The sequence below is a fragment of the Oxyura jamaicensis genome, chromosome 1 (assembly GCF_011077185.1).
Source record: "Oxyura jamaicensis isolate SHBP4307 breed ruddy duck chromosome 1, BPBGC_Ojam_1.0, whole genome shotgun sequence".
NCBI lineage: Eukaryota > Metazoa > Chordata > Aves > Anseriformes > Anatidae > Oxyura > Oxyura jamaicensis.
The window spans coordinates 49,051,286-49,076,650 of NC_048893.1; the positions used below are offsets into that span (position 1 = coordinate 49,051,286).

The following is a 25,365-nucleotide window of genomic DNA, read 5'->3' on the forward strand; positions in this document are numbered from 1 at the left end:
GCTTGTTAGATACTTTTATTGGGTCTTTGTATTAGCTGCTTTTAATTTCTCCATTTTGATTTTGAAGAAATGTGGTGTTCTGTATTGGTAGTTTCCCTGTCAGTAAAGAATTTAAGAATTTCTTTAATGGAGCTTTGTGTGTGCATGTATGTGTGTGTAATGTGCAAGAGTGAGATGGTCAGTGAAGAAGAATATTATTATTTTTTTTTAGGGTGTTCAAGAGCGAGATGCTCAGATAAGACTTCTTACTGAGCAAGTCGAACAGTATACCAAAGAAATGGAACAAAATGCATTTCTTATTGAGGAATTAAAAAATGATCTCCAAAAAGATAAAGGTAAGTTTTAAAATGGTAAGACCATTTTATTTTAAGGTATATTAAAAAGAAAATAAGAAGCAACAAATTTGCCATATATTCATTCTTTAGAAATACAGGAAAACGTTTGCCATATTTGAGTAATACTAATCTTAAACTTCTGTTCCTTTCCATTTATCAAGCATGCAAAACAGTTAAAATTTATTTACAGTACTCCAGTGGGTTTCAGAGGTAATATAGTGCCTAATAAAACTATACCTGTATAGTTAATTAATGTTACATATATTACATACGTAATAATATTACGTTACATACATTATAGGTTAGAGTATAAGATACATCTCAGCTCAGCTTTGTAAAGAGTTGGAAATGATTAGTAACATATAATTCAAAACAAATTCCCTGTTGTGCATGCTTGAGGGTTGCTTGAATGAATGATTTAAAATAAGCAATAATATATAGTCTTTTTTAATTACTTAATTGAGAACAGATAATGAAGCTCTCCTTTATAACATCATCTGAAGTGTTTCTTGCTGAGATAGCAAGAATTCCTAGTTGAATTGTTGATCAAGGTTTTTCTTTCCAGGCCTCTCAACTCTTGCTCAGCAGAATCGTTTAGGAGAAATGCAGGAAAAGTTAAACTTCCTAGAGGAGAGAACAAAGGAAGCAGAGAAGTCTGCAGAACTAGCTGAAGCAGATGCTAAAGAAAAGGACAAAGAACTTGTTGAGGCTCTGAAACGAATGAAAGACTATGAACTGGTAAACAATTTGTCAGAGTGGACAGGGTATTTCATCGTATTTTTAGCAGATCATTTTGTGCTTGCATTTTTATTGACAGTGTTCTAATTAGAACTTAGAAAATAGCATCAGAAGTAATTCATTTTTTTCTTTCATAATATCTTTAGAGGTTACTGATTGCATGTTAACCATACATAACTTTTGCAAGTTAACAATTTTAGCATATGAGTAGGGGCTTCTGAAACACATTAAACGTTAATTGAATTATCAAGATAGGATTCTTCAAAGAATCCCATAATAAGAGGGTTCAATACTGAAATATGCAGAGGTTACTGTGTAATCAGAAGATAGATCTGTAGGAACTGATTTTATTCAGCAACTTTGTTTGCAATAAGCACAGTGCTTACAGACTGGAAAACATTTTTTTTCTTATTAAGTAAGATTAATGATTTGTTGATTTAAATAGTATATATTAAAAATATTCAGATACCTCAGAAATTGTGTGGACAGTTAGCATAAAAAATAACATAAAGAAGATTAGCACTCTTTTGGTGAAATCTGTATTTGTGATAAGTGGATTTCAAAGGTATTTTGGAGCTAAGCAAGACTGAAAGTCTTGGTATCCTGCAATGCAATCATAAAAAATCACAGATAGTATGGCATGTTCTCTAGAAAATGTTGTTTGTGTGAAAAAATAGGCATTGCAGTTAGAAATTACTGAATGCCATGGCCAGAAAAATGAATATGCTTTGCTTTAGTGGACATTGAGAGAGCCCCTTGAGAGGGTGAACTCCTTTGAATCCGTATAGTCTTCAGGAAGAATTCTTTCACTTAACTCTTGTCTTTCCATAACTTATCAATGGCCTCCTATGTTTGTTAGTATAAGTTTTCAATCATAGTATTTTCTTGTTTTGTTTCCAAATAGTGCCATCAACTTTGTAAGGATGTAACACAGATTCATAATTAATTTTTCCATGTGATCTGTTTATAATTCCCATTTGGATTTTTACAGGGAATATATGGTTTGGAAGAGGCCGTTGCTGAAATAAAGGATTTAAAAAAGCAAATCAAAATAAGAGATCACGAGATTGAAACATTAATTAAGGAAGTCAATAAACTTGAACTGAAAATAAATGATTTTCTTGATGAAAATGAAGAGCTTAGAGAGCGCTTAGGTATGGTGTATCTTTTATATTTTCAGTTTTTTATTGAGTAAGAATTGAAATAACATTGTGTCATGCACATTTTTACTATACCAAGTAACTATGTGGAAATACTTATGTATAGTCTGCTAATATTTGCAAGTAGTTTCAGTTAGGATCAAAAGAGTGTATGTACATGTCTGAACTTTAGCTTACAGGTTGCAGCAGGAAAATAGGTTTCACATTGCTTTTTGTTGTTTTTGATTCCTCCTTGATTGTAGACTACTTACTTAGCTTCATAATACAGTATTTGGAAATCATACATAACTTATTGAAATTGTAATGCTAGATTGAAAAGCACAGAGAAAAATTCAGAAAGGCTTATTTTTCATAAAGAAATCTAAACATAAATACAGTTAATTTTAGGTGGTGTTTTATTCTGCCTTTTTTTTAGTAATTAATGTAAAATGGTGCTTTCTTCTGATGTTATTATGCAGAGCATGATGTGTAGAAATATGTGTATATTTAATATTCAAGACGTTAGTTTTTTCATTCTACTTGACTGATTGTGTTGTTGCTTAAAGGGGCTACCTTTATGACCATTAACATTAAGGTTCCTCCCAAATGAGTGATTATGCATCATATACTGTGTTTCAGGTCTTGAGCCAAAGGCAATGATTGATTTAAATGAATTCAGAAACAGCAAAGTGCTAAAACAGCAGCAATATAGAGCTGAAAACCATATTCTTTTGAAAGAGGTAAGTGATAAATCATTTTTTGGGTAAGACCTACATAATAAAGCTGCATTTGAACGGAGTGAAATACTTGTCTGTTAAATCTTTCACAGATTGAAAGACTAGAAGAAGAAAGAATTGAATTGAAAAAACAGGTTCGTAAGTTGGCTCAGGAGAAAGGAAGAAGAGTTGCAACAAATGGTAAGGTATTCTTTGTTATAAAATATCCTGCAAGAAGATTCTGTCTGTAGTTAGTAATATATCTCTGTTATGTCTATTAATTCGTCTATATTATAAGGCAAAATAATTATCACTGAATCTGTAGGAAGAGGTAAGTGGTTTTGTATTTCTGTAGTCTTACAGCTCAGTAGCTTTTTGACTTGTGATGGCTAGTAATGCATCACTGAGAGTCATGCCATTGTCTTGTAGTTCTTAGATACAGAATGATATCACCATGATTTCCAGTAAATCTTTGTAATGGATTTGTTTCAGAAAACTTAAAAACTTAAATTCTCTGCCACCTAAGCAAACATAATCTGCCCCAATTGAAAGGTTTACAGCTTCTTACCCTGCAGGTAGTAGAAAACTAGAACTCATATGTAGTAGCTTGAATACATTCCTTTGTTTGAAGACCAAAAAAAAAATCATAAAAATTTATTGTACATTTACTTACAAATAGCATTGGACACTGGTGATGTGCAGATAACAGATAGCTTTACTGAAGAGAAGTGGATGAATAAGAGGAAGTTTGATTTCTTGGACACCCATGATATTGCTGAAGTAAAGGCAAAGGTAGGTTCATAAACCAAGTTCATAAGCATTTATTGTATTTCTGTTTCAAATAAATATAATAATGGTTTGTAAATATGTTTTCAAATATTTTTGTAAGCTTTTATTAACTGTTTAAAAAAAAATCCCCAATTAATCATTTGTATTTTTTTTTGGAATACTAATGAACATTTTTTATTTCTTGTGAGTACAGGCTAGCAACTCATCTAACACGGAAGGGAGAAAAACACTTGCAGATAGAGAAGCACTAGTTAGCCTTTTGAAGTCAGAGAAAGATAGAGCTGAAAAGAGTAAGGCTGTGGGAAATCTATGTAGAAGAACTTGTGGCATACTTGGGAATTTAAATCACTTGGGAAAAAAACAGAAATGCTTCTTTGCTTCATTTAGGTTCAAAACATGTGACAGAGTTGCAAGCAGTTAATGAAAACTGTAATTCAGAAACTCTTAGGATAAAAGAACTTTTCATGTCACCAGCACTACAATTTACAGTGGCATCAGGGATAATAGATAATGCAGACATTAGAGAGGTGTCAAAAGACTCAAAATCAGACTGCACAGATTCATTTTCTGTGTATCAGAGAATGTGGCAGACTTCAGAAGTAAATGAACAAAGCTACAGAAACAAAGCCTCTTTTCCGAATCAAGTGTCTGTAACTTCTAATTCAGATCAAAGAAGTGAGGAAAATTTTTGTGCATATCCATCTCTTGGCCAGAACTCTCCGATTTCTTGTGCATCTGTTCTTGGAAAGCCAGTAACTATCAAAACACAAAGAATGACATTGAAGGATCAGCAGGATTATTTGCAAATAAAGTTTTCTGATTTAAATACCTTTCAAGAAGGTGGAGAAGGAAAGAACTGTATAAAAGAATTGCTGCAGGTGAAAACTTTGGAAAGTGAATTTGAAAATGGACATTCAGAATGCTCAGGTCAAGTAGATCCTGTTGAATATCTCATACAGCAGTTGAGAAGGGAATTAGCCTTTCTTAGATCACAGGTGAGGCTCCTTTGTAATATGTGTGTGCAGTTGCAGTTATTTAGGAGATAAAATAATGAAGATATGTTAATTTCATCTTTTTTAAAATTATGCAATGATTCAAATAGAATTGGCACATTTTTAAAATTAGAACAAACAAATGCCCAAGTCACTAGTTTGCAGTTGATTTGTTGACTTAGTGCCAAAAAATATAGTGATACATTTTCTTCCTGTCTGTGGAAAAAATTTGCAAAACACACATGCACATCAATATAGACAGGTATGAAGAGGGAATAGTGTTTATTCTTTGATCTTACATGCATTAGTGAAAACAAAATACTTATTTTCCTGAACACCACTTGTATTATTAATGCATACATCTTTACTTCGCAAATGAATCGATGGTTGCAACTGTGTATTGAGCAGCACAATTTGAGGATAATCATCTTAAAAGGTTTTTAAGTACACAGACAAATATCACAGTGCTAATTTGCAAGTATTAGTTGAATAAAGTAGGGACTAATTCAGTCCTTCAATGTGAAAGAAGAAATTTCTGTTACAAGAACATGTTAGATGTTAGTCTAGTCACAGATGTTATGTGACTAGAGCATGTCTCCTACATCTAAAGAAAATGGTGTAAAGTTAGACTTCTGGAATAAGAAAGGCCTTTCCTTCTGGGAAACTTCTAAAAAATTCCAGAGTTGTTTCTTCTATCCTTTTATCTTGGTCAACTGGCAGAGAAATTGATAATATCTATCTGTTCTCAGAAAAACTGAAAAGATTTTCAATGAAAAATTTCATTTATTAAAAAGATCCGTAACAAAAAATATTTTAGATTCTTGATAGGGTTTTTGAAAACTTGCTAGAATCGTTACAAGAAAATACTGATTTCAGGTTGCTTGTTGTGTTTTATTTATATGATTAATGATATTTTTAAAAATATATTCTCTGGTAGCTTCCGAAATAGTTACTGTAAGAAGCTGTGTTAGTTTTTGTATAGTGCAGGTCTTTGGTTTTGGTACCAGAGAGAGATTTGGGGCATGAATCAAGTTAGTTCCTGCAGAGTCAGTTCCTGCAGAGTCTCACAGTCCTACCTGTGTTATACGCTTGTAGACTGTTGTTCCAACTGCTGCATGACCAAGAATTTGTGTTTCCCTGGACAGTATTGTATGGGATACATCTTGTGTAATTCTTCTAGTAAATCTGTCTCTGTTGCACTTGCATTTCAGTGAGGAGATTGGCATATGGGCTAGGAAGTTTTCATGAAGGCATAGTCCCAGTTTGCGAAGACGCTTAACCAGGCTACAGCATGAATACTGCCTGTTAATTGCATTTTTAGTAGAAAAAAATAAGTGTTTTTTTTGATAATTTGGAAGATAAGTCTTGGAAATATAAACATTTGTATAAAAATTGAGATAGAAGCATATACTAATAACTTTTTTATTTTAAGAATGAGCAGATATACAAAGATTAGTTGATCAAGAATGTGCTGAATAGTTATCCAGAATTACAGCTTGAAAAATGAAGAAGCCAGGCAGTGCAGGTGGTACAAGGTGTTTTTAAAAAAAAAAAAAATAAAAAAAGCATATTTATATAAAGCTTATCTATGCTTTAAATACTTTATTTATAGCAACAAAATCATCAGGAAAAAATGATTTTGTTGCTACAAATTTCCTTGATTGTTGCCATCATAGTAACACATTATTTTGGTTTGTATACTGCATCAGTGGCTATGTCACTACCAAATATAATTAATTAGCAATATTTTTAAGTGTTTATTTTCATTTAACATTTCTTAACCATAGAGTCTTTATGAGAATTCTGATATTCCTAAATTACAATTCTATTTTTTTTCTTTTCTTTAGAATGAGTATCTTGCAAAAGAACTCAGTGAAAGAGAGAGAGAGTTGGAAAAGAACAGGACTGTAATAGTCACGTTTCAGTCTAAATGTAAGTTGGAACATGTTTTAAAGCCAGGGAATGTTATCAGGTACCTGCTGATTGTTCGTTTATTAGTAGTACTTTTTTTTTTTTTCTTGTGACTGTGACCACACTTATCAGACCTACTTTAAAATTCATAGTTAGTTATGTCTTTATGTACTATGAACAATCTTCTTATATATCAAATCAAGAGGTGGTATGATGAAATGTCCTAGTAAAAGTTAACTCATTTTTTGCTGCTTTTAGACACAATAACAATATTTATTACAGTAAAAGAATTATCAGAAGAGAATAAACAACTTGAACAAGGAATGAAAGAAATACTGCAAGCTGTCAAGGAAATGCAGAATGATTCGAATGTGAAGGGAGGAGAAACAGCCTTAACAATCCCTAGTTTGGACCGTTTAGTTAATGTAAGCTTACTCACTTATTTGACCTTATAGGATTTTTAGGTTATATAGATATATAGTTTTTTAAATTACTGGGTTATGGTATAATTAAATAGTAGCTGGTATATACTTCCTTACTTAGAAGTGCAAGTACATAATGTGATTCTTCTGTAAAAAAGGAAATGAAAAATATACAAGAAGAAGAGATTGCCAACAGAATAAAAACAAGCGAACAAACAAAAAAACTACCTTCAGCTGGATAGTACAACAATGTCTTGGTCAAGTTTATTGTCTTACATGTAAAGTTTATGATTAATGTTTACTTGCATGCCTTATTGTTGTCTGTGTTCTTTGCATACCTGTACAGGACCTGCAGGAAATGTTGAAGAAAAATTATTTATTCAAACATCTTCCTGAAAAATTAGAATTTTCACAGGCAAATGCAATTATTTATATTATGGTATATGATATAAATTATGTATCATCAGCAAACAGATTAGTAGATTTTAAAAATTTAAAACATCTCGCTTTTTTGCTAAATTTATGTAGCTTAACACCTGTTCCAGTGTATTATGAAAAAAAAAAAGCTTTTATCTGCTTTTTCTCTGTTTTGTTATTTAATGTTTACTGTGTTAGGCAATTGAGTCAAAAAACACAGAGGGAATCTTTGATGCTAGTGTGCACTTGAAAGCTCAGGTAGACCAACTTACAGGACGAAATGAAGAATTAAGACAGGAACTGAAACAGAGTCAGAAGGAGGCAACAAGTTTCTCTAATCAGCTGGCAAATGCAAATGAAAAGGTATACAATTTATCTTCCATGATTTAATTTGTACTTAAAAGTTTCTGCTATGATAATTTAGAACAAAAACACACAATGCATAAGATACTGGATTTAGCTTATGTGAGCAGTGTAATTATATATATATATATATTAATATAAGATTTACCAGGTTGTCCTTTTTAAGTTCAAATCTTACTCTTCTTAATGTTAATTAATCCTGAAAGTATCATATGATGTTGTACACCAAGCATGGCTGTCTTCTAGGGAGAGCTGTACCAAAAAAAGGTTACAGGTTTCTTTCTTCAGAAAGCCGGTAGTCTTGTATTTGTTATTTATTTAAATAAATAGCAGATTAAGTGTTCTAAAATGATGAATGATTCTCTAAAATCCTGTATCTTTTTTTAGAATTTTATACTGGATTATTTAGAATACTCCTTCCAAGTCAGGAATGAGGAATGGAATTTTATTTTACAACAAGCAAAATTTAAGTTTTCCCTTTAGAACAACATCTTTGGTAATACAAAAAAAGATTTGCCAGTAGCTAATACTCTTGTAGACTCACAGAAAAGGACCTTAAAGATCATCTAGTTCCAACCCCCTGCCATGGGCAGGGATGTCACCCACCAGATCAGGTTGCCCAGGGTCCCGTCCAGCCTGGCCTTGAACACCTCCAAGGATGGGGCATTTCCATCCACAGCTTCTCTGGATGACCTGTGCCAGTGCCTCACCACCCTCTGAGTAAGGAATATCTTCCTCCTATCTAATATAACACTACTCTTTTAAGTTTAAAATGGTTTCCCCTAGTTCTATCACTACACTGCCTGATGAAGAGCTCCCCCCACACCCCCATCTTTTCTGTAGGCTGCCTTTAGATATTAGAAGACTACTATGAGGAATCTCCAGACCCTTCTCTTCTCCAGGCTGAACAACCCCAGCTTTCTCAGCCTGTGTTCATAGGAGGTGCTCCAGCACTCTGATCATCCTCATGGTCCTCCTCTGGACCTGCTCTAACAGGTTAATGTCTTGGAGACCCTAGAGCTGAATGCAATTCTGTAGAATACATTCTCTAGTAATATTCTGTGTTTTATGAACTGTTAGACTAGCGAACTAGAAAGCTTTTAACAAGTTCAAGGGCAAAGATTTCTTTAGAATAAACCATCAAATAATAGTTCTACCCAAACTTTATCTATTTAGAAGTTATATAAGTGCACTGTATAAACAGTTCGGAATAAAACTAACAGGCATGTGAATCTGCCCTGATTGCTGGAGTGGTTTGATCAATTTGGCTCAAGTTACTATGCATTTAATTATTCACATAATCACAGTTTTTTTAAAAGGTTACTTTCTAAGAGTGTTTGAATTCTTTGGAATATAAGTGGAATTGAATTAGATTGTTAATAGCAACTGATTTAACTTAGGAAAACTAATATATTTTCCATCAGGTGCATTTTCATTAAATAACAAGAGTTACTTTGTTTTGTTTATTTTCTTTAGATCACACAACTGAAAAATGAAATTTGCTTATTACGTCAATCAGAAGGTGCCAATATTGTCTTCAAAACAGTGAATCTTCCAGAAGGGATAGCACCTTCAAGTGTTAATATGATTAATTCTCTGAATGAATATTTAATACGTCTTATACAGGTAAATCACATACTCCTTTTTATCAAGAACATTTGTAACATAGAGGTTCTTCCTCCAAAATCTACTGTCATGTCATGTATGGACATGGGAGAGTGTTCCAAAATAATTTTGAAGTTTTTACATCTGTAAATTTTGGGGGCTATTCTGTTTTGGTTGTGTTTTTTATTTATTTATTTATTTATTTATTTATTTATTTATTTTATTTAAAGCTGTAAATGTTTTTCAGTGCTGTAAACCTGGAAACTAAAAATTATGGATTTGACAACAATTTAGTTTTGTTTGTTTAACATGGGAATTTTGTTCTAAAAATCTTCCTTAAATTTCTCCAGTTTTATGCTTTTTACGAGAAATTCTGTCACTACTGTCTGAATTTCACACCGGGGTCTGAATGTGCAAATCCTGCTTTGATCTGTATTTCTCTGTAGAGCAAAGGTCTACTGTATTTATTTACTGTATGAATTTTCATTCCATTACGTCAAAAATATGTCAGCATTTGTAGAAGTGTGAATAAGTACATTGAAACCGAAGCTTGTGTTTTCCATGGGTAGCATAGAGACCACGCATATAGTAAAGAACAAATATTTACTTAAGAAATACAGGAGAAATAAATTGCATTATTATATATATTTTTTTTCTGTCTTTGTTTACTTTTGTTTATTAGATAATACTTTTAGTTGCGTATGATGATAAAATAGAAAGTTACTTAGGAATGTGAAAAGAAAGCATGACTTTCCAGGTAGATGTTCAATGAGTATTATTTGTAGACTAAATATGTGGGCTAACAAAATGTCTTGGTGTTGTAAACTTTTGGGGCTGTAATCCACAGAGCATTTTTGCACTATTTCACACCTAGTAATATGAATGCCAGCGTTTAGTGGACTTTTTTTTTCAATAGTTGCTTCTACAGAAAAATATATTTCATATCTTCACAAAATTGATACAGATGAACTGACAGAAGTATCTATTATGAAAAACAAAAGGGAAAACTGTAATTTTAACTAATGTTTTCATGCTTAAAACCTATATTAATGACTTCAATATTTTTATTTGGAAAATTAGGAACTGGAAAATAAAGAACAGTTACTTAAACAATTAGAAGACTCAGTAAAGGACTATAAGCGAAAATTTGCAGTAATTCGTCATCAACAAGGCTTGCTTTATAAAGAGTATCAAAGGTATTGTTCTCTGAATTCTGAAAGTTCAGGTATCTAAATGTTTAATAATTCTGAGTATGAGATTCATTACTATGTTGAAGTGTTTTTTGGTTAGTGTCATAAATGCTGCTACTCTTGGATAGAGACTTCATGCACTTCTTTAGTCCTGTAAAGGCTCAGAAAACTTTAAAAAACTACTTTTTCTACCAGATCTTTTTCATAGTGCATGCTTTATAATGAGGACTTCAAGATTTCATATCTTCAGTCCCTCATGGTTGTTTCTTTTTCAGATCATCGGTTCTTTTTATGTTTCATTGAATCTAATTTCTATAGAGTTCCTCTTATGGTCAAAGGATCTTTATTTGGTAAAAGCATAGAGGTCAATCCATTGATTTGGGTTCTTAACAGACTGTTAGTTATATCCTTTCTGTGTTTGGGCTGAAAATAGCAGTCACTGGGTGGCTTTTTGAATAAGGGTGTTTCATCTTGTAGGAACTTCTGTGTGTTCTTTGAATCAGTTAAGACTTCCCAGACTTCAATCAAAGACATTATTTTAGTTTGACTCATGAAAGTTACAGCTTTTTGAAAATATTAAAGACTATGTTATACTGCCTCATTAACAACTAGATTAGGTACGTCAGTCAGAGGGATAAGATGATAATTCAGGGCTTCAGCAATTCCTTGAAAATCTTCTAAGGGGTTACAGGTTGAAGTAAGGGGAGGAGATTCTTTGATGTGACGTCCCATAAAGACTCACTTTCAGAGTACCTTCTTCCTTTTCCTCCATTTTCCACCATTATAGAGGAGATCTTTGAAGAGAAAGTATTACGTAGAGATCAGGGACTGAGAAAGGGAAACTCTTTAAGATGTCCTATTCTCTAAGATGTTCTGAAACACCCTTGATTATTTGTTTAGACTAACTTGAACTATACAGTCTACAGGAACTTCCTCATTAGATGTGTATAGACAGTTCACAATCTTTTGTTTCCAAATAAATAAGTAAAAGTGGATAGAGAAGAGTAGTTCAGGCCACAACAAGGCTTAATATTTTTATGGTTTTATTTTTTTCACTAAAATAGAAAAAAATAGAGTGGGAGATTAGGTTGGTTGTGCACTTGAAATAAAATGAATGCAACGGGAAGAAAGACTTGCAAGACCATTGAAACTTTGAGTTAATATTACAGCCATTGCCTGCCATTATATTTAGAAGGCTGACCTCTAATGTTGATTTTGAATATGAGGAACCTAAGCTTTATTTTGAGGGAAAATCATTAATCTAGCAGCAACCTAGGCAGAGAAGATAAGTTTTCAATTATCCACAGACAGTTTTTAATGTCTTTCCCAAATTGCATTTTAAAACTCACCAAGCACTTAATGATTGTAAATGAAAATACGTAATTGCTCTTTTTAGTGAAAAGGAAAGCTGGCAGAAAGAATTGGAAGAAATGAAAGAGGAAAAGAAAAAGCTAGAAGAGCAAAAAGAACAGGATGCTACAAAAATAAAGGAATATTCTGTAAGTAATTTTGTTGCTTCCAAAGTAGAAGTGGAAAAGCTATTAAGGAGAAGAAAGGTTTTAAAGCAGTACTATAATTTGTTAGAAGGTGAAAATGTTGCAGAGAAAAACTGCTCAATTGAAATGAAATCAGTCAGTGAACTGTACATTCAGAATCGGTATCAACAATACAAAAGGTAAATCACTTTATTAAGATACCTACAAAATATTACTGCAAGTCTAAAAAGTGGAATCCCTACCAGCTGTCATGGCATTTTTAATGGCTTCAGGTTTCCAGGGTTCTGGTGTTTTTTTTTCTAGCCACATGCGTACTCTTCATGAAATCATACAATGACTTGCACTGGAAAGGACCTTAAAGATCATCTAGTTCCAACTCCCTGCCATGGGCAGAGATACTGCCCACTAGATCAGGTTGCCCAGGGTTCCATCCAACCCGGCCTTGAACACCTCCAGGGATGGGGCATCCACAACTTCTCTGGGCATCCTGTTTCAGTGCTTCATCACCCTCTGAGTAAAGAATTTCCACCTAATACCTGATCTAAATCTTCCCTCTTTTAGTTTAAAACCATTCCCCCTTGTCCTATTACTATCTGCCTGAGCAAAAAGTCACTCTCCATCTTTTTTAAAGTATTGCAAGGCTGCAATGAGGTCTCCCTGGAGCTTTCTCTTCTCCAGGCTGAATATCCCCAGCTTTCTTTGTAGGACAGGTGCACCAGCCCTCTGATCATCTTTATGGCCATCCTCTGGACTTGCTCTAACAGGTGTTCCTTGTACTCTAACAAGGTCTTCCTTGTGCTGGGGGCCCCAGACATAGATACAGCATTCCAAGTGGAGCCCACAAGGCAGAGTAGAAATGGACAGTCACCTCCCTTGGCCTCCTGGTCACACTTCTGTTGATGCAGACCAGAATACAGTGGGCTGCCTGGGCTGCAAACAGACACTGTTGGCTGTTGTCACTTTTTTTGTTGACCAGAACCCCAAAGTCCTTCTCCACAAGGCTGCTCTCAATGTGTTCTTCTCCCAGTCTGTTCTCATGTCTGGGATTGCCTTGACCCAGGTTCAGCACCTTGCACTTGTCCTTGTTGAACCTCATTAGGTTCACAGGGGCTCACTTACCTAGTTTGTGCAGGTCCCTTTGGATGGCATCCCTTCCTTCTGTTGTGTCAGCTGTACCACTCAGCTTGGTGATATGTACAAACTTGCTCAGGGTACGCTTGCCCACCCTTCAAATCTCTCTCTCTCCAATTTAGAGATAAAGATGTCCTGCAGGACATTAGGCTCATTGAAAACTGGGAGTTTACAGCTCAAATTCCCGCTCCCTCCATCCTTGCTCAGCTGATGGCAAAGCTAAAGATCACATGCCTTCTTTTACCTGAGTCATTATGGTTTCCTCTTCCAGTGCCCCCCAGGTTTTGCATTTGCATGCATAGGATCATAGAATTCATGTGATTACTTCACAAATGTTAGCATGAGCCTCAACGTGGGAAATTATTAGTGTTTGTTAGGTACTACAGTAATTCTGTTTGGTTTAGAAAATGATTCAAATACATTTGTTTTAATTCTGTTTGGTTTAGAAAATGGTTCAAATACGTTTGTTTTGATTCTAAATGCTACATTAGACTAGTAAAAGGGAAAAAATGAAGAATATGTAGAGAATTACTTTGTTTCTAAGTTAAAAATGTCAGCATTAACTAAAATTCCTATTATCCAGGTGTATTTAGCTTCTATTCCTCTGAAGCAAGTTACTTTGAAGATTAAAATTTTTTAAATTAAATATTAAAATATTAAGATTAAAATCTGTATGTTGGGTGTGTATGTGTTTTAATAGAAGAAATAAATTATTTTAGATTAATAGAACTTCTACAGTGAGCTTAGGAAATGTATTTCAACAAGGTAAGCTTGTCAATATAATTAAGTTTTACCATATTTCTGTATGAGGTTCTTGTTAAAATGTTATTACAGAATTTACTCAGTGCACTTCAGCTGGATCCTGATGAAACAAAAAAATTACTTGCAGAAAATAATAGAAAAATAACTGTTTTACGAGTTAATGAAAGGTCATTAACAAGGCAGTATACCACTTTACTTGAAATGGAACGGCATCTTAGAAAAGAAAATGAGAAACTGAAGAGTGAAATGACACATATGGAGACTGCAGTTATAGGGAAAATTGGACACTTGCAGCGATTCAAGGTATAGTTAATAGTAGTAATAGTCCATATTTTTATTTTTATAGTTTGGCAATAAATATACTTTTTTTTTTTTTTTTTAATGGGACAGTACTAGTTTGTTAAATGCCTTATACAGGTGCTTGCTGAATGCTGTGTTGTCAAAACATTATTTATATTTAAATGAGCATCATAGTACAAAATCTGTCAGTTTTCTGCTTCTGAGGTTGTTAACACAAGTCCTTTTATTGAAAGTATCATATGAAAACAAGTCTCATTTTTTGGTCTTTCAGTTTGATAGGGCCTGTATTAACTCATCTTTATAAAATATGGTTTTGACAGTGCATTGTGCTGTAGAGGCTACTAATGATAAAATTGCCTAGACAGCTCAATACCAGTGAAATTTTGTCAGTGTTTATTGCAAGCAATGCATAAAGTTGTACATTAATTTAGTAAAGTAAACCAGTATCATATGCTAAAACCTATTAACAGTTATTCTCTTTTCTGTGAAGTAAATTTTATTTTTCTATTTAAAAACTTAGGAAACCTTAGTAACTCATTGTATTGATTATTTTCATAGGAAATGGCTAGCTTTAAGATTTCAGCTCTGCAAAAATTGTTGGATGGTAGTGTGCCGTTGTCTGAGTTAGAACTGGCTAATAAGCAGTATAATGCATTAACTGCTAAATACAGAGATATGTTACAAAAAGATAACTTGCTCATCCAACGGACAAGAAACATGGAGCATATGGAGGTAATGTCTGTGTTACATTTAAGACTTAACGGAAGGAAAAAAACAGGCCTCATTATACATTCATTCTGCATTGTTTTTTCCTCTCACTTAATAGAAAGATGTAATAGAAGTTCCAACACCAGTTGGGACAGTTATAACTAGTTGCTAGTTATAACAGTTCCATAGCGGGTATGAGCAGTTGGAGCAAGTCTTGCTGTTGCTATCAAATTTTAATTTGCTTACCTGGTACTTTGTCAGCATACTAAGAAACTTCTGAAAAGTCCCAGATTTCATTTCAGTGGGCATACATAAAAACTTTTTTTTTTTTTTTTTTTTTTTTGCTTGTTTGCGTTAAGTTAAGCTGTGGGTATGTTTCTTCACAAAAAAATTGTAGTGCTTTGATTACCAAAACCAGGCTGGCAGAGGGAATACTTATTATAATATTAGATGTTGGAGGTCATAAGGAAAGTAGAATGAGTGTAGATGCTTTCAAAGCTTGCTGCCCGAGTAAGCACTTTTACTCATTCCTGATTTACAAGAATGAAATGTTCACTTCCAAAAGGCACTAAGTGTGAAATGAACAAATAAATCACCAAATGTTAATGATGTGTTTGCAGTGTGTCATAGGAGCTGAAAATCTGTGAATTTATATTCTCAAGTATAATGGATTTTCATAGAGGTCTGTGAAGCCGGTTTGAAAGATGTGTTGCTACCTTCCACCTTACATTAATGTCAGAAGTAATAGTCCAAGAAGGCCTGAGCAGTTAGAGTTCATGTAACATTCTTGTCTATTGGGTTGTCTGTGGTTGACAAGGGCTAAATACATGTGATGGGTAAACTCACTGTACTTTGTCTCTTTGGAATCAGATAGCTGCATTTCACCTAAACAAAGAATGATTCCTTCTCTATTGTATGGATTTTTTGTGTGTATGAAAACTTGTAATCCCCATTTCAGTAATTTCACAGAGATAAATAATCATTCATCAATAGCAAACTAAAAATGTGTTTAAAAAAATAGAAATTGAAGATTAAGAATTCCTTTTTTTTTTTTTTGGTTAATGTGGAAATTGTGTTTCTATCTGAAGGAGGGGGAGCATTTACAAAACTAATGTTTGGCATCATATTAGATGCCTACAAGAAGCATGTGGTCTGTCTCAAACACTTACTTATGAGCAAAAAAGAAAATCCTTCTGCCCTTCCCATTGGTAATCATAGGCTTAGTATGACAACCTTAGAATATAAATTAGATGAAGAAATCTAGGAACCATAGTCAACTGTTACAATAAATATTCATGGTAATAGTAGTTGACAGTAAGATATAGCAAAAAGAACTTAAAGCATCATAAAAACATTCAGAATGGATTACGAGGCAGCTTAAGCTATTCTGCATATTAATTAATGGATTGTGCATAGGTAAAATCTGTTTATTTAAAAGACTTTATGGATACTAAACATCAAGCATGCTAGAGTTAAATAGTTTGCAGTTACGTTGCAACTTTTCTGTCATATAGCGTGAAAACGAATCCTTGAAAGCACAGATAAATTTATTGAATAAGGAACTGGAAATCACAAAAGAGAAACTTCATACTATAGAACAGGCTTGGGAACAAATGACTAAACTGGGTAAGTATGAAAGTTGTATTGCAACACTAAAAAATAAACGGTATGTCCTGTGTAAAAGTAATACTTTAACATTTTAAAATTCATGTGTCTGTTTAAAATAAAAATGAAAAATTCAAATGATTTTGTATCTTTCATTAACAGTCTTAGTTTTTCAAATAATTTGTTGTGTGTGTGTTTTCTTTTGTATTGTTTCATTTTACTCATCTATTCTACCAAAATGAAGTTTGGTACTTTTCTCCCTAATGTAAATATTTTTGAATACAGGGTATGACAATGCCATGGACAAGGCCTCAAAAGCGATAACCAACAGTGAAATTTTGTCAATTTCTAAGAAAATTGCAATGCTGGAAATGAAGGAACTAAATGAAAGACAGAGAGCAGAACATTCACAACGAATGTATGAACATTTAAGGAATACACTAAAGCAAGTAGAAGAACGCAATTTTGAATTGGAAACAAAGTTTGCTGAGGTAAATCTGCTTTGACATGTCTTTTTTTGAGAGCATATTTTTGATAGCATATTTTTGAGTTTTTCAAAAAGAATTAGTTATATATCATTATGGCTCTGACAAATTTACGATGCAAAAAATTGGCTTTAAGAGCTGCAATTTTGCACAGACTGAACATCTGTTTAAAAAAAAAAAAAAGTTTATTTCAAGCAATAGTTATTCTCTGTAAAATGCATGATGAGCAACTTGACAGATAGTTTCTTAGTTCTTCAGCAGACTCCTAGAAAAGAGCCTGTTTGTGACCTACTTCTCATCTAATTTATATGATCCCTGTTGTGCAAATTTTCCCGTAACTATCAATGATTCCAAACATGCTAGAACTTTGCAGCCCTTTTGCCAGTGACAGCGTCATGATTCTTTTGCAGACTGTGTTTTTCTGTCATGTGTCAAGCATTTTCTATAATACAGGAATAGAAGTCATGCTGTTGCAGGTGATGATCCTTACGTGTGCAGGTCTGTGGGGCCAGATGATTGTCCCCCCTGTACTTGGCTCTGGTAAAGCCATACCTTGAGTACTGTGTTCAGTTTTGAGCCTCTCACTACAAGAAGGACATCAAGGTGCTGGAGTGTGTCAAAAGAAGAGCAAGAAAGCTGGTGAACGGTCTAGAAAACAAGTCTTACAAGGAGCAGCTGAGGGAGCTGGGGTTGTTTAGCTTGGTGAAGAGGAGGCTCAAAGGAGACCTTATTGTACTTCACAATTGCATTAAAGGAGGTTGTAGCGAGGTGGGGATTGGTCCCTTCTCCCATGCACCAAGTGGTAAAACAGAGGAAATGGCTTCAAGCTGTGACAGGGGAGGTTTAGCATGAACATTAGGAGAAATTTCTTTACTGAATGGGTTGTGTGGCATTGGAACAGGCTGCCCAGGGAGTGGTTGAGTCACCATCCCTGGAGGTGTCCAAGAAACATGTAGATATAGAACTTAGTAGCACAGTTTAGTGGTGGAATTGTCAGTACTAGGTTAAAGGTTGGACTAGATGATCTTAAAGGTCTTTTCCAACCTGTATGATTCCATGATTATAATTCCTCTTATATCTGTCTTAATCTTGCTATTTTTTCCCCCTCACTATTCCTATTTGAAAGTTGTTCCATAAATAAATTATGTAGTAGGAGGAGACTTCATTCTAATTTCCAGTCTAAATTTATTTTTAATCAGTCTTACACATTTGTTCTTGTGCCAGTATTGGCCTGTAACTTAAACAAAATTGAAGAATAGTTCTGCTTAAAGGTATTGATAGACTGTATTCATTCCCCCTTCTCATGCTTTGCCAGACTACAGCCTAGTCTATTTTAATCTGCCGTGAAGTGGACTCTCCATTTCTCTGTTATTTTAGTATTGTTTGTTACACTGTTCTGATTTGAATTAATTGGGGAAATGGAGTATCTGGAAGAGTATAAAGCTTTTCAGCAGCAGTATTGTTAAAGCCCATTATGATGGAATGACTTATTTCATTAAGAAGTATCTCAGGTGCTGCACACAAAGATAACATCTCCCTTATTCTATTTTGGATATGTTATCTATCTTGTGATATACTTAGGTATGCTGGTCTTCCTTCATTTTTATTTGACGAACTCCAAATAACACATTTTTTTCTTATTGGTTCCTCTGCATATTCCTTTTTAACATCATTTCTGTACCTCTAAAACATCCATTTTCTGTTTCGTATATTCTTGTTGCCAAGAACTCCTAATTGAGCATGATTCCTTTCTTTTTTCCGATGTAACAAGATTGTGTTAAAGTTAATTAATGAAAATTGTGAGATCACTTTCACTTTAAGAGTTGAAAGGAAATCCTCGCCTTTTGAGCTCATAAATCTATTTCAACATGACTCTGTTTTCATACCCTTTTTACAGTTCCCACAGTAACCTCTATTTGACTAGTTTATTTTTCCAGGTTAAAAAAAAAAAGCCTGAAATATGTGAACTCCAGACAATAAAATATACCACACATTTTTGTTTGTTTAGTAACTCAGTTATTTTATTTATGAGTGGTATCAGATTAGTCTGCCACAACTATATTTGGTAAATTAATTGCTGAGGATTCTCTGTGTCACCTAACGCTTTTCAGAAATTCATCTTTTCCTAATGCTCTTTGAAGTGGAACACTGGTTGCTCAGTGTTTGATAATCAATGTGAAAAATCAGGCTGCTTGACTGAGAAAATTCTTTTTAAAAGGAACAAAAAAACTATGGTGTTAGGGTCTGTTATTGCCAGTATTTGTATTACCAATCCCAACATGCTGGACAGTATGTTAAATGGTTAAGTTAAAATTAATTTCCTAAAGAGTAAAGTCTTACTACTTCTTTAAAATAAATAAATAAATAAATAAGTTTAAAATCAAGTACTTTGCTGTAATGGTTTTAAGAAAATTCACCAACTGAAGTAGGGTTTAATTCAGAATCCCGTTCTGTGCTGACCTGTTTATCTATGTGTATGTAATGCATACATATGTGAACAAAAAGATGCTTAAAGAGAGGAAGGGAAACTACTTTTCAAACCCAGATGAACAATGTTTTGTAATGACTTAAAAAAAAATACTTTGGGCACTTTTTTTTCTTTGCAGATTTAGGAGCAGTTGTGTTCTTATGATACCATTTTTTTTTCTTTTATTTTTTTAAGCTCACCAAAATTAACCTTGAGGCACAGAGAGTAGAACAGGAATTAAGAGATGAACTCTCAAATTGTGTAAGTAAGGCAGTAAGTGATGCAGACAGACGACAGATCATGGACTTAGAGAAGCGTGAGATGGAGCTCAAGATTGAAGTATCAAAGTAAGTGCTAAAGTAACGAATTCAGAATGCAGTATGTTTGGAAGCATGTACAAATTAAAACTATACAGGCTTGTATAGGACACTGCTTGTATATAACAATTTTCAGTGCCTTTTTTTTTTTTTGACATTTATAAATGCCAAATTTGGAGTTGAAATTTAGCATTTTATTCAGGCGCTACAAAGTAAGTAATTTGCTTCATTGCCATTTGAACAAAGAATTAAGTGCTGAACTGGATAGACAAGGGTAAGTGTACCTTGAATATTCACCACTAGTGTGTTTTAATTAATTAAGGTTTGTTTTGTTTCTTTGCCACAACCTCCCTTAAATGTATAAAAAAATTCATGAAAGGAGTTGGAAAGTAATTCTTAGTCATAGATGTCTTGAAGATGAATCTGTGGTAGTTTGTTTGTTTGTTTGTTTGTTTTGCCACTTACTTAGATTAACTTTGTATGCATATATTTTTTAAAAAGAAAAAACTTTTCAGATATTTTGATGAGATTGTTGTCATGGATATTGGTCTTTGAGTAAATTATGTAATGCTGTTATATTCCTAAATCAGTAAAGTCTGTGGGTATATTTGCAGTTATTTTGATGCTGAAAATGAGGGATTAGACTTGGGGAAACAGAATGGAATAGAAAATGAATCTTGGTGCATATATGATTTATTCCCTGAAATGGGAGAGAAACAGAGAAAAAGGGAAGTGCATAGTTCAGGTAAAAAACATTGGCTGTGTTTTTCTTGAGAAGATTACTGCTTTACTGCTAGCAAATTTACAGGAAAATAACCAATAATAAAGGTGAAATGCTATACAGAAGAATTTTTATAAAAAGAATGCTGAATAGTAGCATTTTTATGCTAAAAAAAAGTCATAAAACGTTTTGATACAAGGAAACATATATATTTTCTTAGCATGTTCTGTGTAGAAAAACTTTAGTGGTTTCAAGTGACACAATGCTGTTGTTTCCCCTGCAAGGTTAAGAGAACTGTCTGATGTTGCAAACATGCAAGTTGAAGCTCTAGAGGCTCGCCAGCAATGTAGAGAGAAGGAAGTAGAATCTCTTAGAATGCAAGTTTTAGACTGTCAGGTATGGTAAAATTCAACCTTGATTATGCCGTTTGGATTTATTTTTTTTTAATATATATTTTTCCCCAGGGAAGGGAACAGGGAAGAAATGAAATAATTGTACAATGAATTAGGAAACTGCAAAAGTATTTCAAAAGGATCTTACCAAGCCAATCCATTGTCCATACCTTTTCAAGAGATCTACGTTACTTTAATAGTTGCTTTTTCTTCTTTCATTTCTAGTTGCACAGCTATTAAAAAAAATAAAAAATGAAAGAAAAAAGATCCTGAGGTTTTTTCCATGATATCTAGGTATATTTCTATATAATTAATGGCCTTTGGTCCTGTGGTGAGTTTTTGTATGTAAAACCAGGAAAGTTTGATAATGGTGTTTTGTTTGTTTGTTCTTTACAATTCAGGCAGTGACTTGTGAATCTTGAAGATTAGGCTATATTAACAAAACATAATTTTGTTTTGTTGTTAGCTAAAACAATTTATTGGGATTGTTTCCATGTTCTGGAATGGTTTTAGTCCCTAATCACAACACTTCTACCAGCTTTTATGGTATTATATTTCCTAAGTTTGAGTATGCTTTTCTTTCCTGTTTCCTGGTATTTTGGAAAGAGATGATTTTTACAATCAGTATTTGAAAATGTCTATTTATAACGTGGATGTAGAAACAAGAGTGGAAAAATAAAAAGCTGTGTTTAAAGGCTAATTCTTGCTCTTATCTGTGGGAAGAAAAATACATGCAATATTTAAAATACAGAAAAAGTAATAGCTTTTTTATAAGTACACTGCATTCACAGATTTAAAATGAAAAATAATTTTGCTCTATATTTTGATTCTTAGGCACAGTCAGATGAAAAAGCAGTTATTGCAAAACTGCATCAGCATATCATGGCCCTTCAAGGCAGTGAATCCATTGCTGTAGGCAAGCTAGAGACACTTAAATTGAAAATACAGAAGATGGAGATCTATAATCTACGTTTAGAGCAGAAACTTGATGAGAGAGAGCAAGCCCTCTATTTTGCCCGAATGGAAGGAAGAAATAGAGCCAAACATCTACGACAGACAGTTCAGTCTTTGCGGCGGCAGTTTAGCGGTGCTCTGCCTTTAGTACAACAAGAAAAATTCTCTAAAACAATGATTCAGCTACAGAATGACAAACTGAAGGTACTGGAAGAAGTTCAGCATGCCCAGCAGGAGCGTCGAAATGCAGAAAACAGAGCACTGGAGGTGGAGTTAAAGCTGAAAAGTTTAGAAGAATTATTAACTGCACTGAAGGATACAAGAGGAGCTCAAAAGGTTCTCTGTCTTAAAACTTTGAATAGCTTAATCTGATGTGCATTTAAACTAAATTTCATTTCCGTGTGTTTTCTAAACCTCTATTTCATTGGAGAAATTAATGATTCAGAATATATGGTGACAGCTATCATTTTTTGGCTTTCCTATTTTAAAAAAGTAATAACATCTTTTGTTATTTCCATGTAAAAGTTAGTACAGTCAGATTTACTGATTTTATTCTGTGCCTATGTAAGTGGCATAGGAAGAAGGGGCTTACTGTGAATTAAATAAAATGGAATTAAATTATGAATTAAATTAAATTATGCACTAAATTAAATTAAACACAGAGTAATACTCTGAAGTTCTGTTCCAAGAGCTTGCATTGAAATCTTTACAAATCCACATCTTTTAAATAAATCCCAGGGCAGTATAGTCAGAAACGTTACTATACCCATGTAATTCTGCTTGATTTTATTTTGCTATTGTAGACAATGTTGCCTTGCAATTCGAATAAGGCTTTCTCACTTCTCTTCCAGATCCCCATGTAGTATATAATGTGTTTTTTTTGTTTTGTTTTGTTTTGTTTTCTGTCACGATTGAAGATGTCTGCATGTAAGCAATAGTTTTAGTGGCATGTTTTACTTTTAAGACAGTCTTCAAAGTTATTTTGGGTGCAGTCTGAAATAAATATGTCTGTTATTCTTACTACATATGTGTTTTTGAATACTTTCTTCTTTTTACAGTTTTGCAATGGTTTTGAAAAACTTTTGGTGTTTTAGAAAAGATATACAGGCTTCTTGCATGTTTTTTTGTTTGTTTGTTTGTTTTCACTGTTCAGTCTGCATAGATGTATAGATTATAACTTGGTTAGGTCATATGAAAATTATTTGCAATGAGAGAGAGTTCTTTTGACAGTGTAGGGGAAATATTTTGCCTCTCCAACTGTCTGCTATGCTTTCCAGTCATTCCTCTTGCGGTTTCATAGACCTGCCATGCCTCCTCACGCAAGGGAAGTGAAGAAGCTTAAAAAGGAAGAACCTCTTCCTTTATCTTGGTTGGATAGGTGCTGTCCTGTCTTGAAATCAGAGTGTAACTGCATCTAGACAGCCTGTGAGCTTGCTAAATTATAATACTACGTACGTATCATTTGTTACTAGGTAATAGAATGGCATCTGAAGATGGAAGAACTCCATCTGCAAGAACTTAAACTCAATCGAGAGTTACTCAAGCAAAAGGAAGAGATAAAGTATTTGCATAATATAATTTCAGAATACGAATGTACAATCAATAATCTGGAAGAAGAAATTGTGCAACAGAACAAGGTATGTGTTTCTGCATGCTATTAGAAAAACAGCATATTCCTTATTTCGTTAAGTGATTTTAAAAAAGATTCTCTGTATAAGATTTGTAATAGAGATGTTTGTTTCTTGGTTCATTAATTCTTTCTAATAGCACATTGGAGTAGTTTACACTTTGATATCTCTTCTTTCTGTTCAAGTTAGTTCTAAAATACCCATTGACTTCAATAAATAAAATGTCATTATCAAACATTTGTTACAGTCTCATGAAGAAAGGCAAATGGCTTGGGACCAGAGGGAGGTAGAATTGCAGCGCCAATTAGATGTATATGATCATCAGCAAAATGAAATACTTAGTACAGCTCTAAAGGTACACAAACACTGAGTTAACTAAAAATAAACTGAGAAACGCATTTTTCAGAGCTGTCAGGTAACGGGAATATGAATCTTTCTGTACAGTTAGAAGAAGCCACGGGATCAGATCCAGACACTAATTTGCCTCTCCCACAACAACTTGAGCTGGCTTTGAGAAAGATTCAGGAGCACATTCGAATAATTGTGGAAACAAGGGCAACCTGCAAATCACTAGAGGAGGTAATTAAATGTATAAATTGCCATATAAAGGATAAAGGTTATATTTTTACATCTTTTTTTTTTTTTTTTATGTAACAAATATCCTTTTATAAATGTCCATCAAATATGTTAATTGCCTTAGAAGTACTTTAACTCAGAGAGAATGTAGATAATAGATTTATTTTTAGTCCTGTGTTTTTCTTCCCATTGGAACAAATTACTCGGGAACATTTAGATCAGTCCTTTAGTAAGGCAGGATGCTCTTGCTGTATAAAATTCAGTTGACTGTATCTAGTTAAATTTACTTTAGATACTTCGTGGTTCTTAAGCAGTCTTAAAAACACCACCTTCTTAATTTTGATAGCACAAACTGGGATTGCATAAGTGTGTAATCAAAAGACACCATGGGACTTTTTTAATGTAGTAGTAGTTCCATACAGTGAAAACTGAATGCAAAAAGTCCTTTAATGAAGTCCATTTAGACAAATATTTCTGCTACATTTTTTAAAAAATAATATTTTTTTTTCAGCATTTTAATTCTGTAAATGCAATAATTGCCTTTTGTTCTAGAAATTAAAAGAAAAGGAAACTGCACTGTGGAAAGCTGAACAAAATGTCTTATCAAGAGACAAAGTTATAAATGAACTAAGACTTCGTTTACCTGCAACATCAGAAAGAGAGAAAATAATAGCTGAATTAGGCAAAAAAGAAGATGATCCAGAGTACCATCATGCAATAAAAATTGCTCATCAAACCATTGCAAATATGCAAGCAAGATTAAATCAGAAGGAGGAAGTGCTAAAAAAATACCAACATTTGCTGGCTAAAGCAAGAGAGGTAGTTATGTTTTGTATAAATTAATTTCATTTTTAAGGCTTTAATGATTCTTTGTTAATCTAATTGCTAGTGAAATCTTAAAAAAAAGAAAAGTTACCTTAGAGAGAATAGAATTTTTTTTTTTTCTGTAGAAAGTTAATGTAGAATATTTTAACTTCCTTAAAGTAGGAGACTTAATCAGTCAAAAGGTTTATGTATGTGGTATTGGTCTATAAATTAAATTAGTGTGATAGGAAGAATGTTAAAAATTTGCTGTGAAAAGTGCACTCCATATAGTGTACATCCATAGAACTGGTGATCTGTGGACTGCATCTTGTAGTGAATTTGAAAAATATACAAAGATTTGCATTTATGGAAAATATACTTCTTAAATATATCATTGAGTAT

At 33.4% G+C, this 25,365-nt stretch overlaps 1 protein-coding gene across 5 annotated transcripts in view; it reads left to right on the forward strand.

Annotated features, from left to right (window-relative positions):
* CEP290 (centrosomal protein 290) overlaps positions 1 to 25,365 on the forward strand; it is a 53,077-nt gene that overhangs the window by 9,024 nt on the left and 18,688 nt on the right. For 4 of the 5 annotated variants that reach the window (XM_035337696.1, XM_035337723.1, XM_035337703.1 and 1 more), the window contains 23 exons: positions 212 to 335; positions 901 to 1,073; positions 2,065 to 2,227; positions 2,852 to 2,952; positions 3,042 to 3,129; positions 3,608 to 3,720; positions 6,557 to 6,641; positions 6,903 to 7,045; positions 7,658 to 7,822; positions 9,299 to 9,448; positions 10,508 to 10,623; positions 12,014 to 12,116; positions 14,079 to 14,309; positions 14,865 to 15,038; positions 16,529 to 16,640; positions 16,905 to 17,110; positions 19,767 to 19,918; positions 20,894 to 21,005; positions 21,836 to 22,291; positions 23,428 to 23,592; positions 23,831 to 23,938; positions 24,028 to 24,162; positions 24,712 to 24,978. In XM_035337696.1, the coding sequence (XP_035193587.1) occupies positions 212 to 335; positions 901 to 1,073; positions 2,065 to 2,227; positions 2,852 to 2,952; positions 3,042 to 3,129; positions 3,608 to 3,720; positions 6,557 to 6,641; positions 6,903 to 7,045; positions 7,658 to 7,822; positions 9,299 to 9,448; positions 10,508 to 10,623; positions 12,014 to 12,116; positions 14,079 to 14,309; positions 14,865 to 15,038; positions 16,529 to 16,640; positions 16,905 to 17,110; positions 19,767 to 19,918; positions 20,894 to 21,005; positions 21,836 to 22,291; positions 23,428 to 23,592; positions 23,831 to 23,938; positions 24,028 to 24,162; positions 24,712 to 24,978 (3,642 nt within the window). The remainder of the gene's footprint in view (positions 1 to 211; positions 336 to 900; positions 1,074 to 2,064; positions 2,228 to 2,851; positions 2,953 to 3,041; positions 3,130 to 3,607; positions 3,721 to 6,556; positions 6,642 to 6,902; positions 7,046 to 7,657; positions 7,823 to 9,298; positions 9,449 to 10,507; positions 10,624 to 12,013; positions 12,117 to 14,078; positions 14,310 to 14,864; positions 15,039 to 16,528; positions 16,641 to 16,904; positions 17,111 to 19,766; positions 19,919 to 20,893; positions 21,006 to 21,835; positions 22,292 to 23,427; positions 23,593 to 23,830; positions 23,939 to 24,027; positions 24,163 to 24,711; positions 24,979 to 25,365) is intronic. The other variant, XM_035337721.1, reaches the window with a different exon arrangement.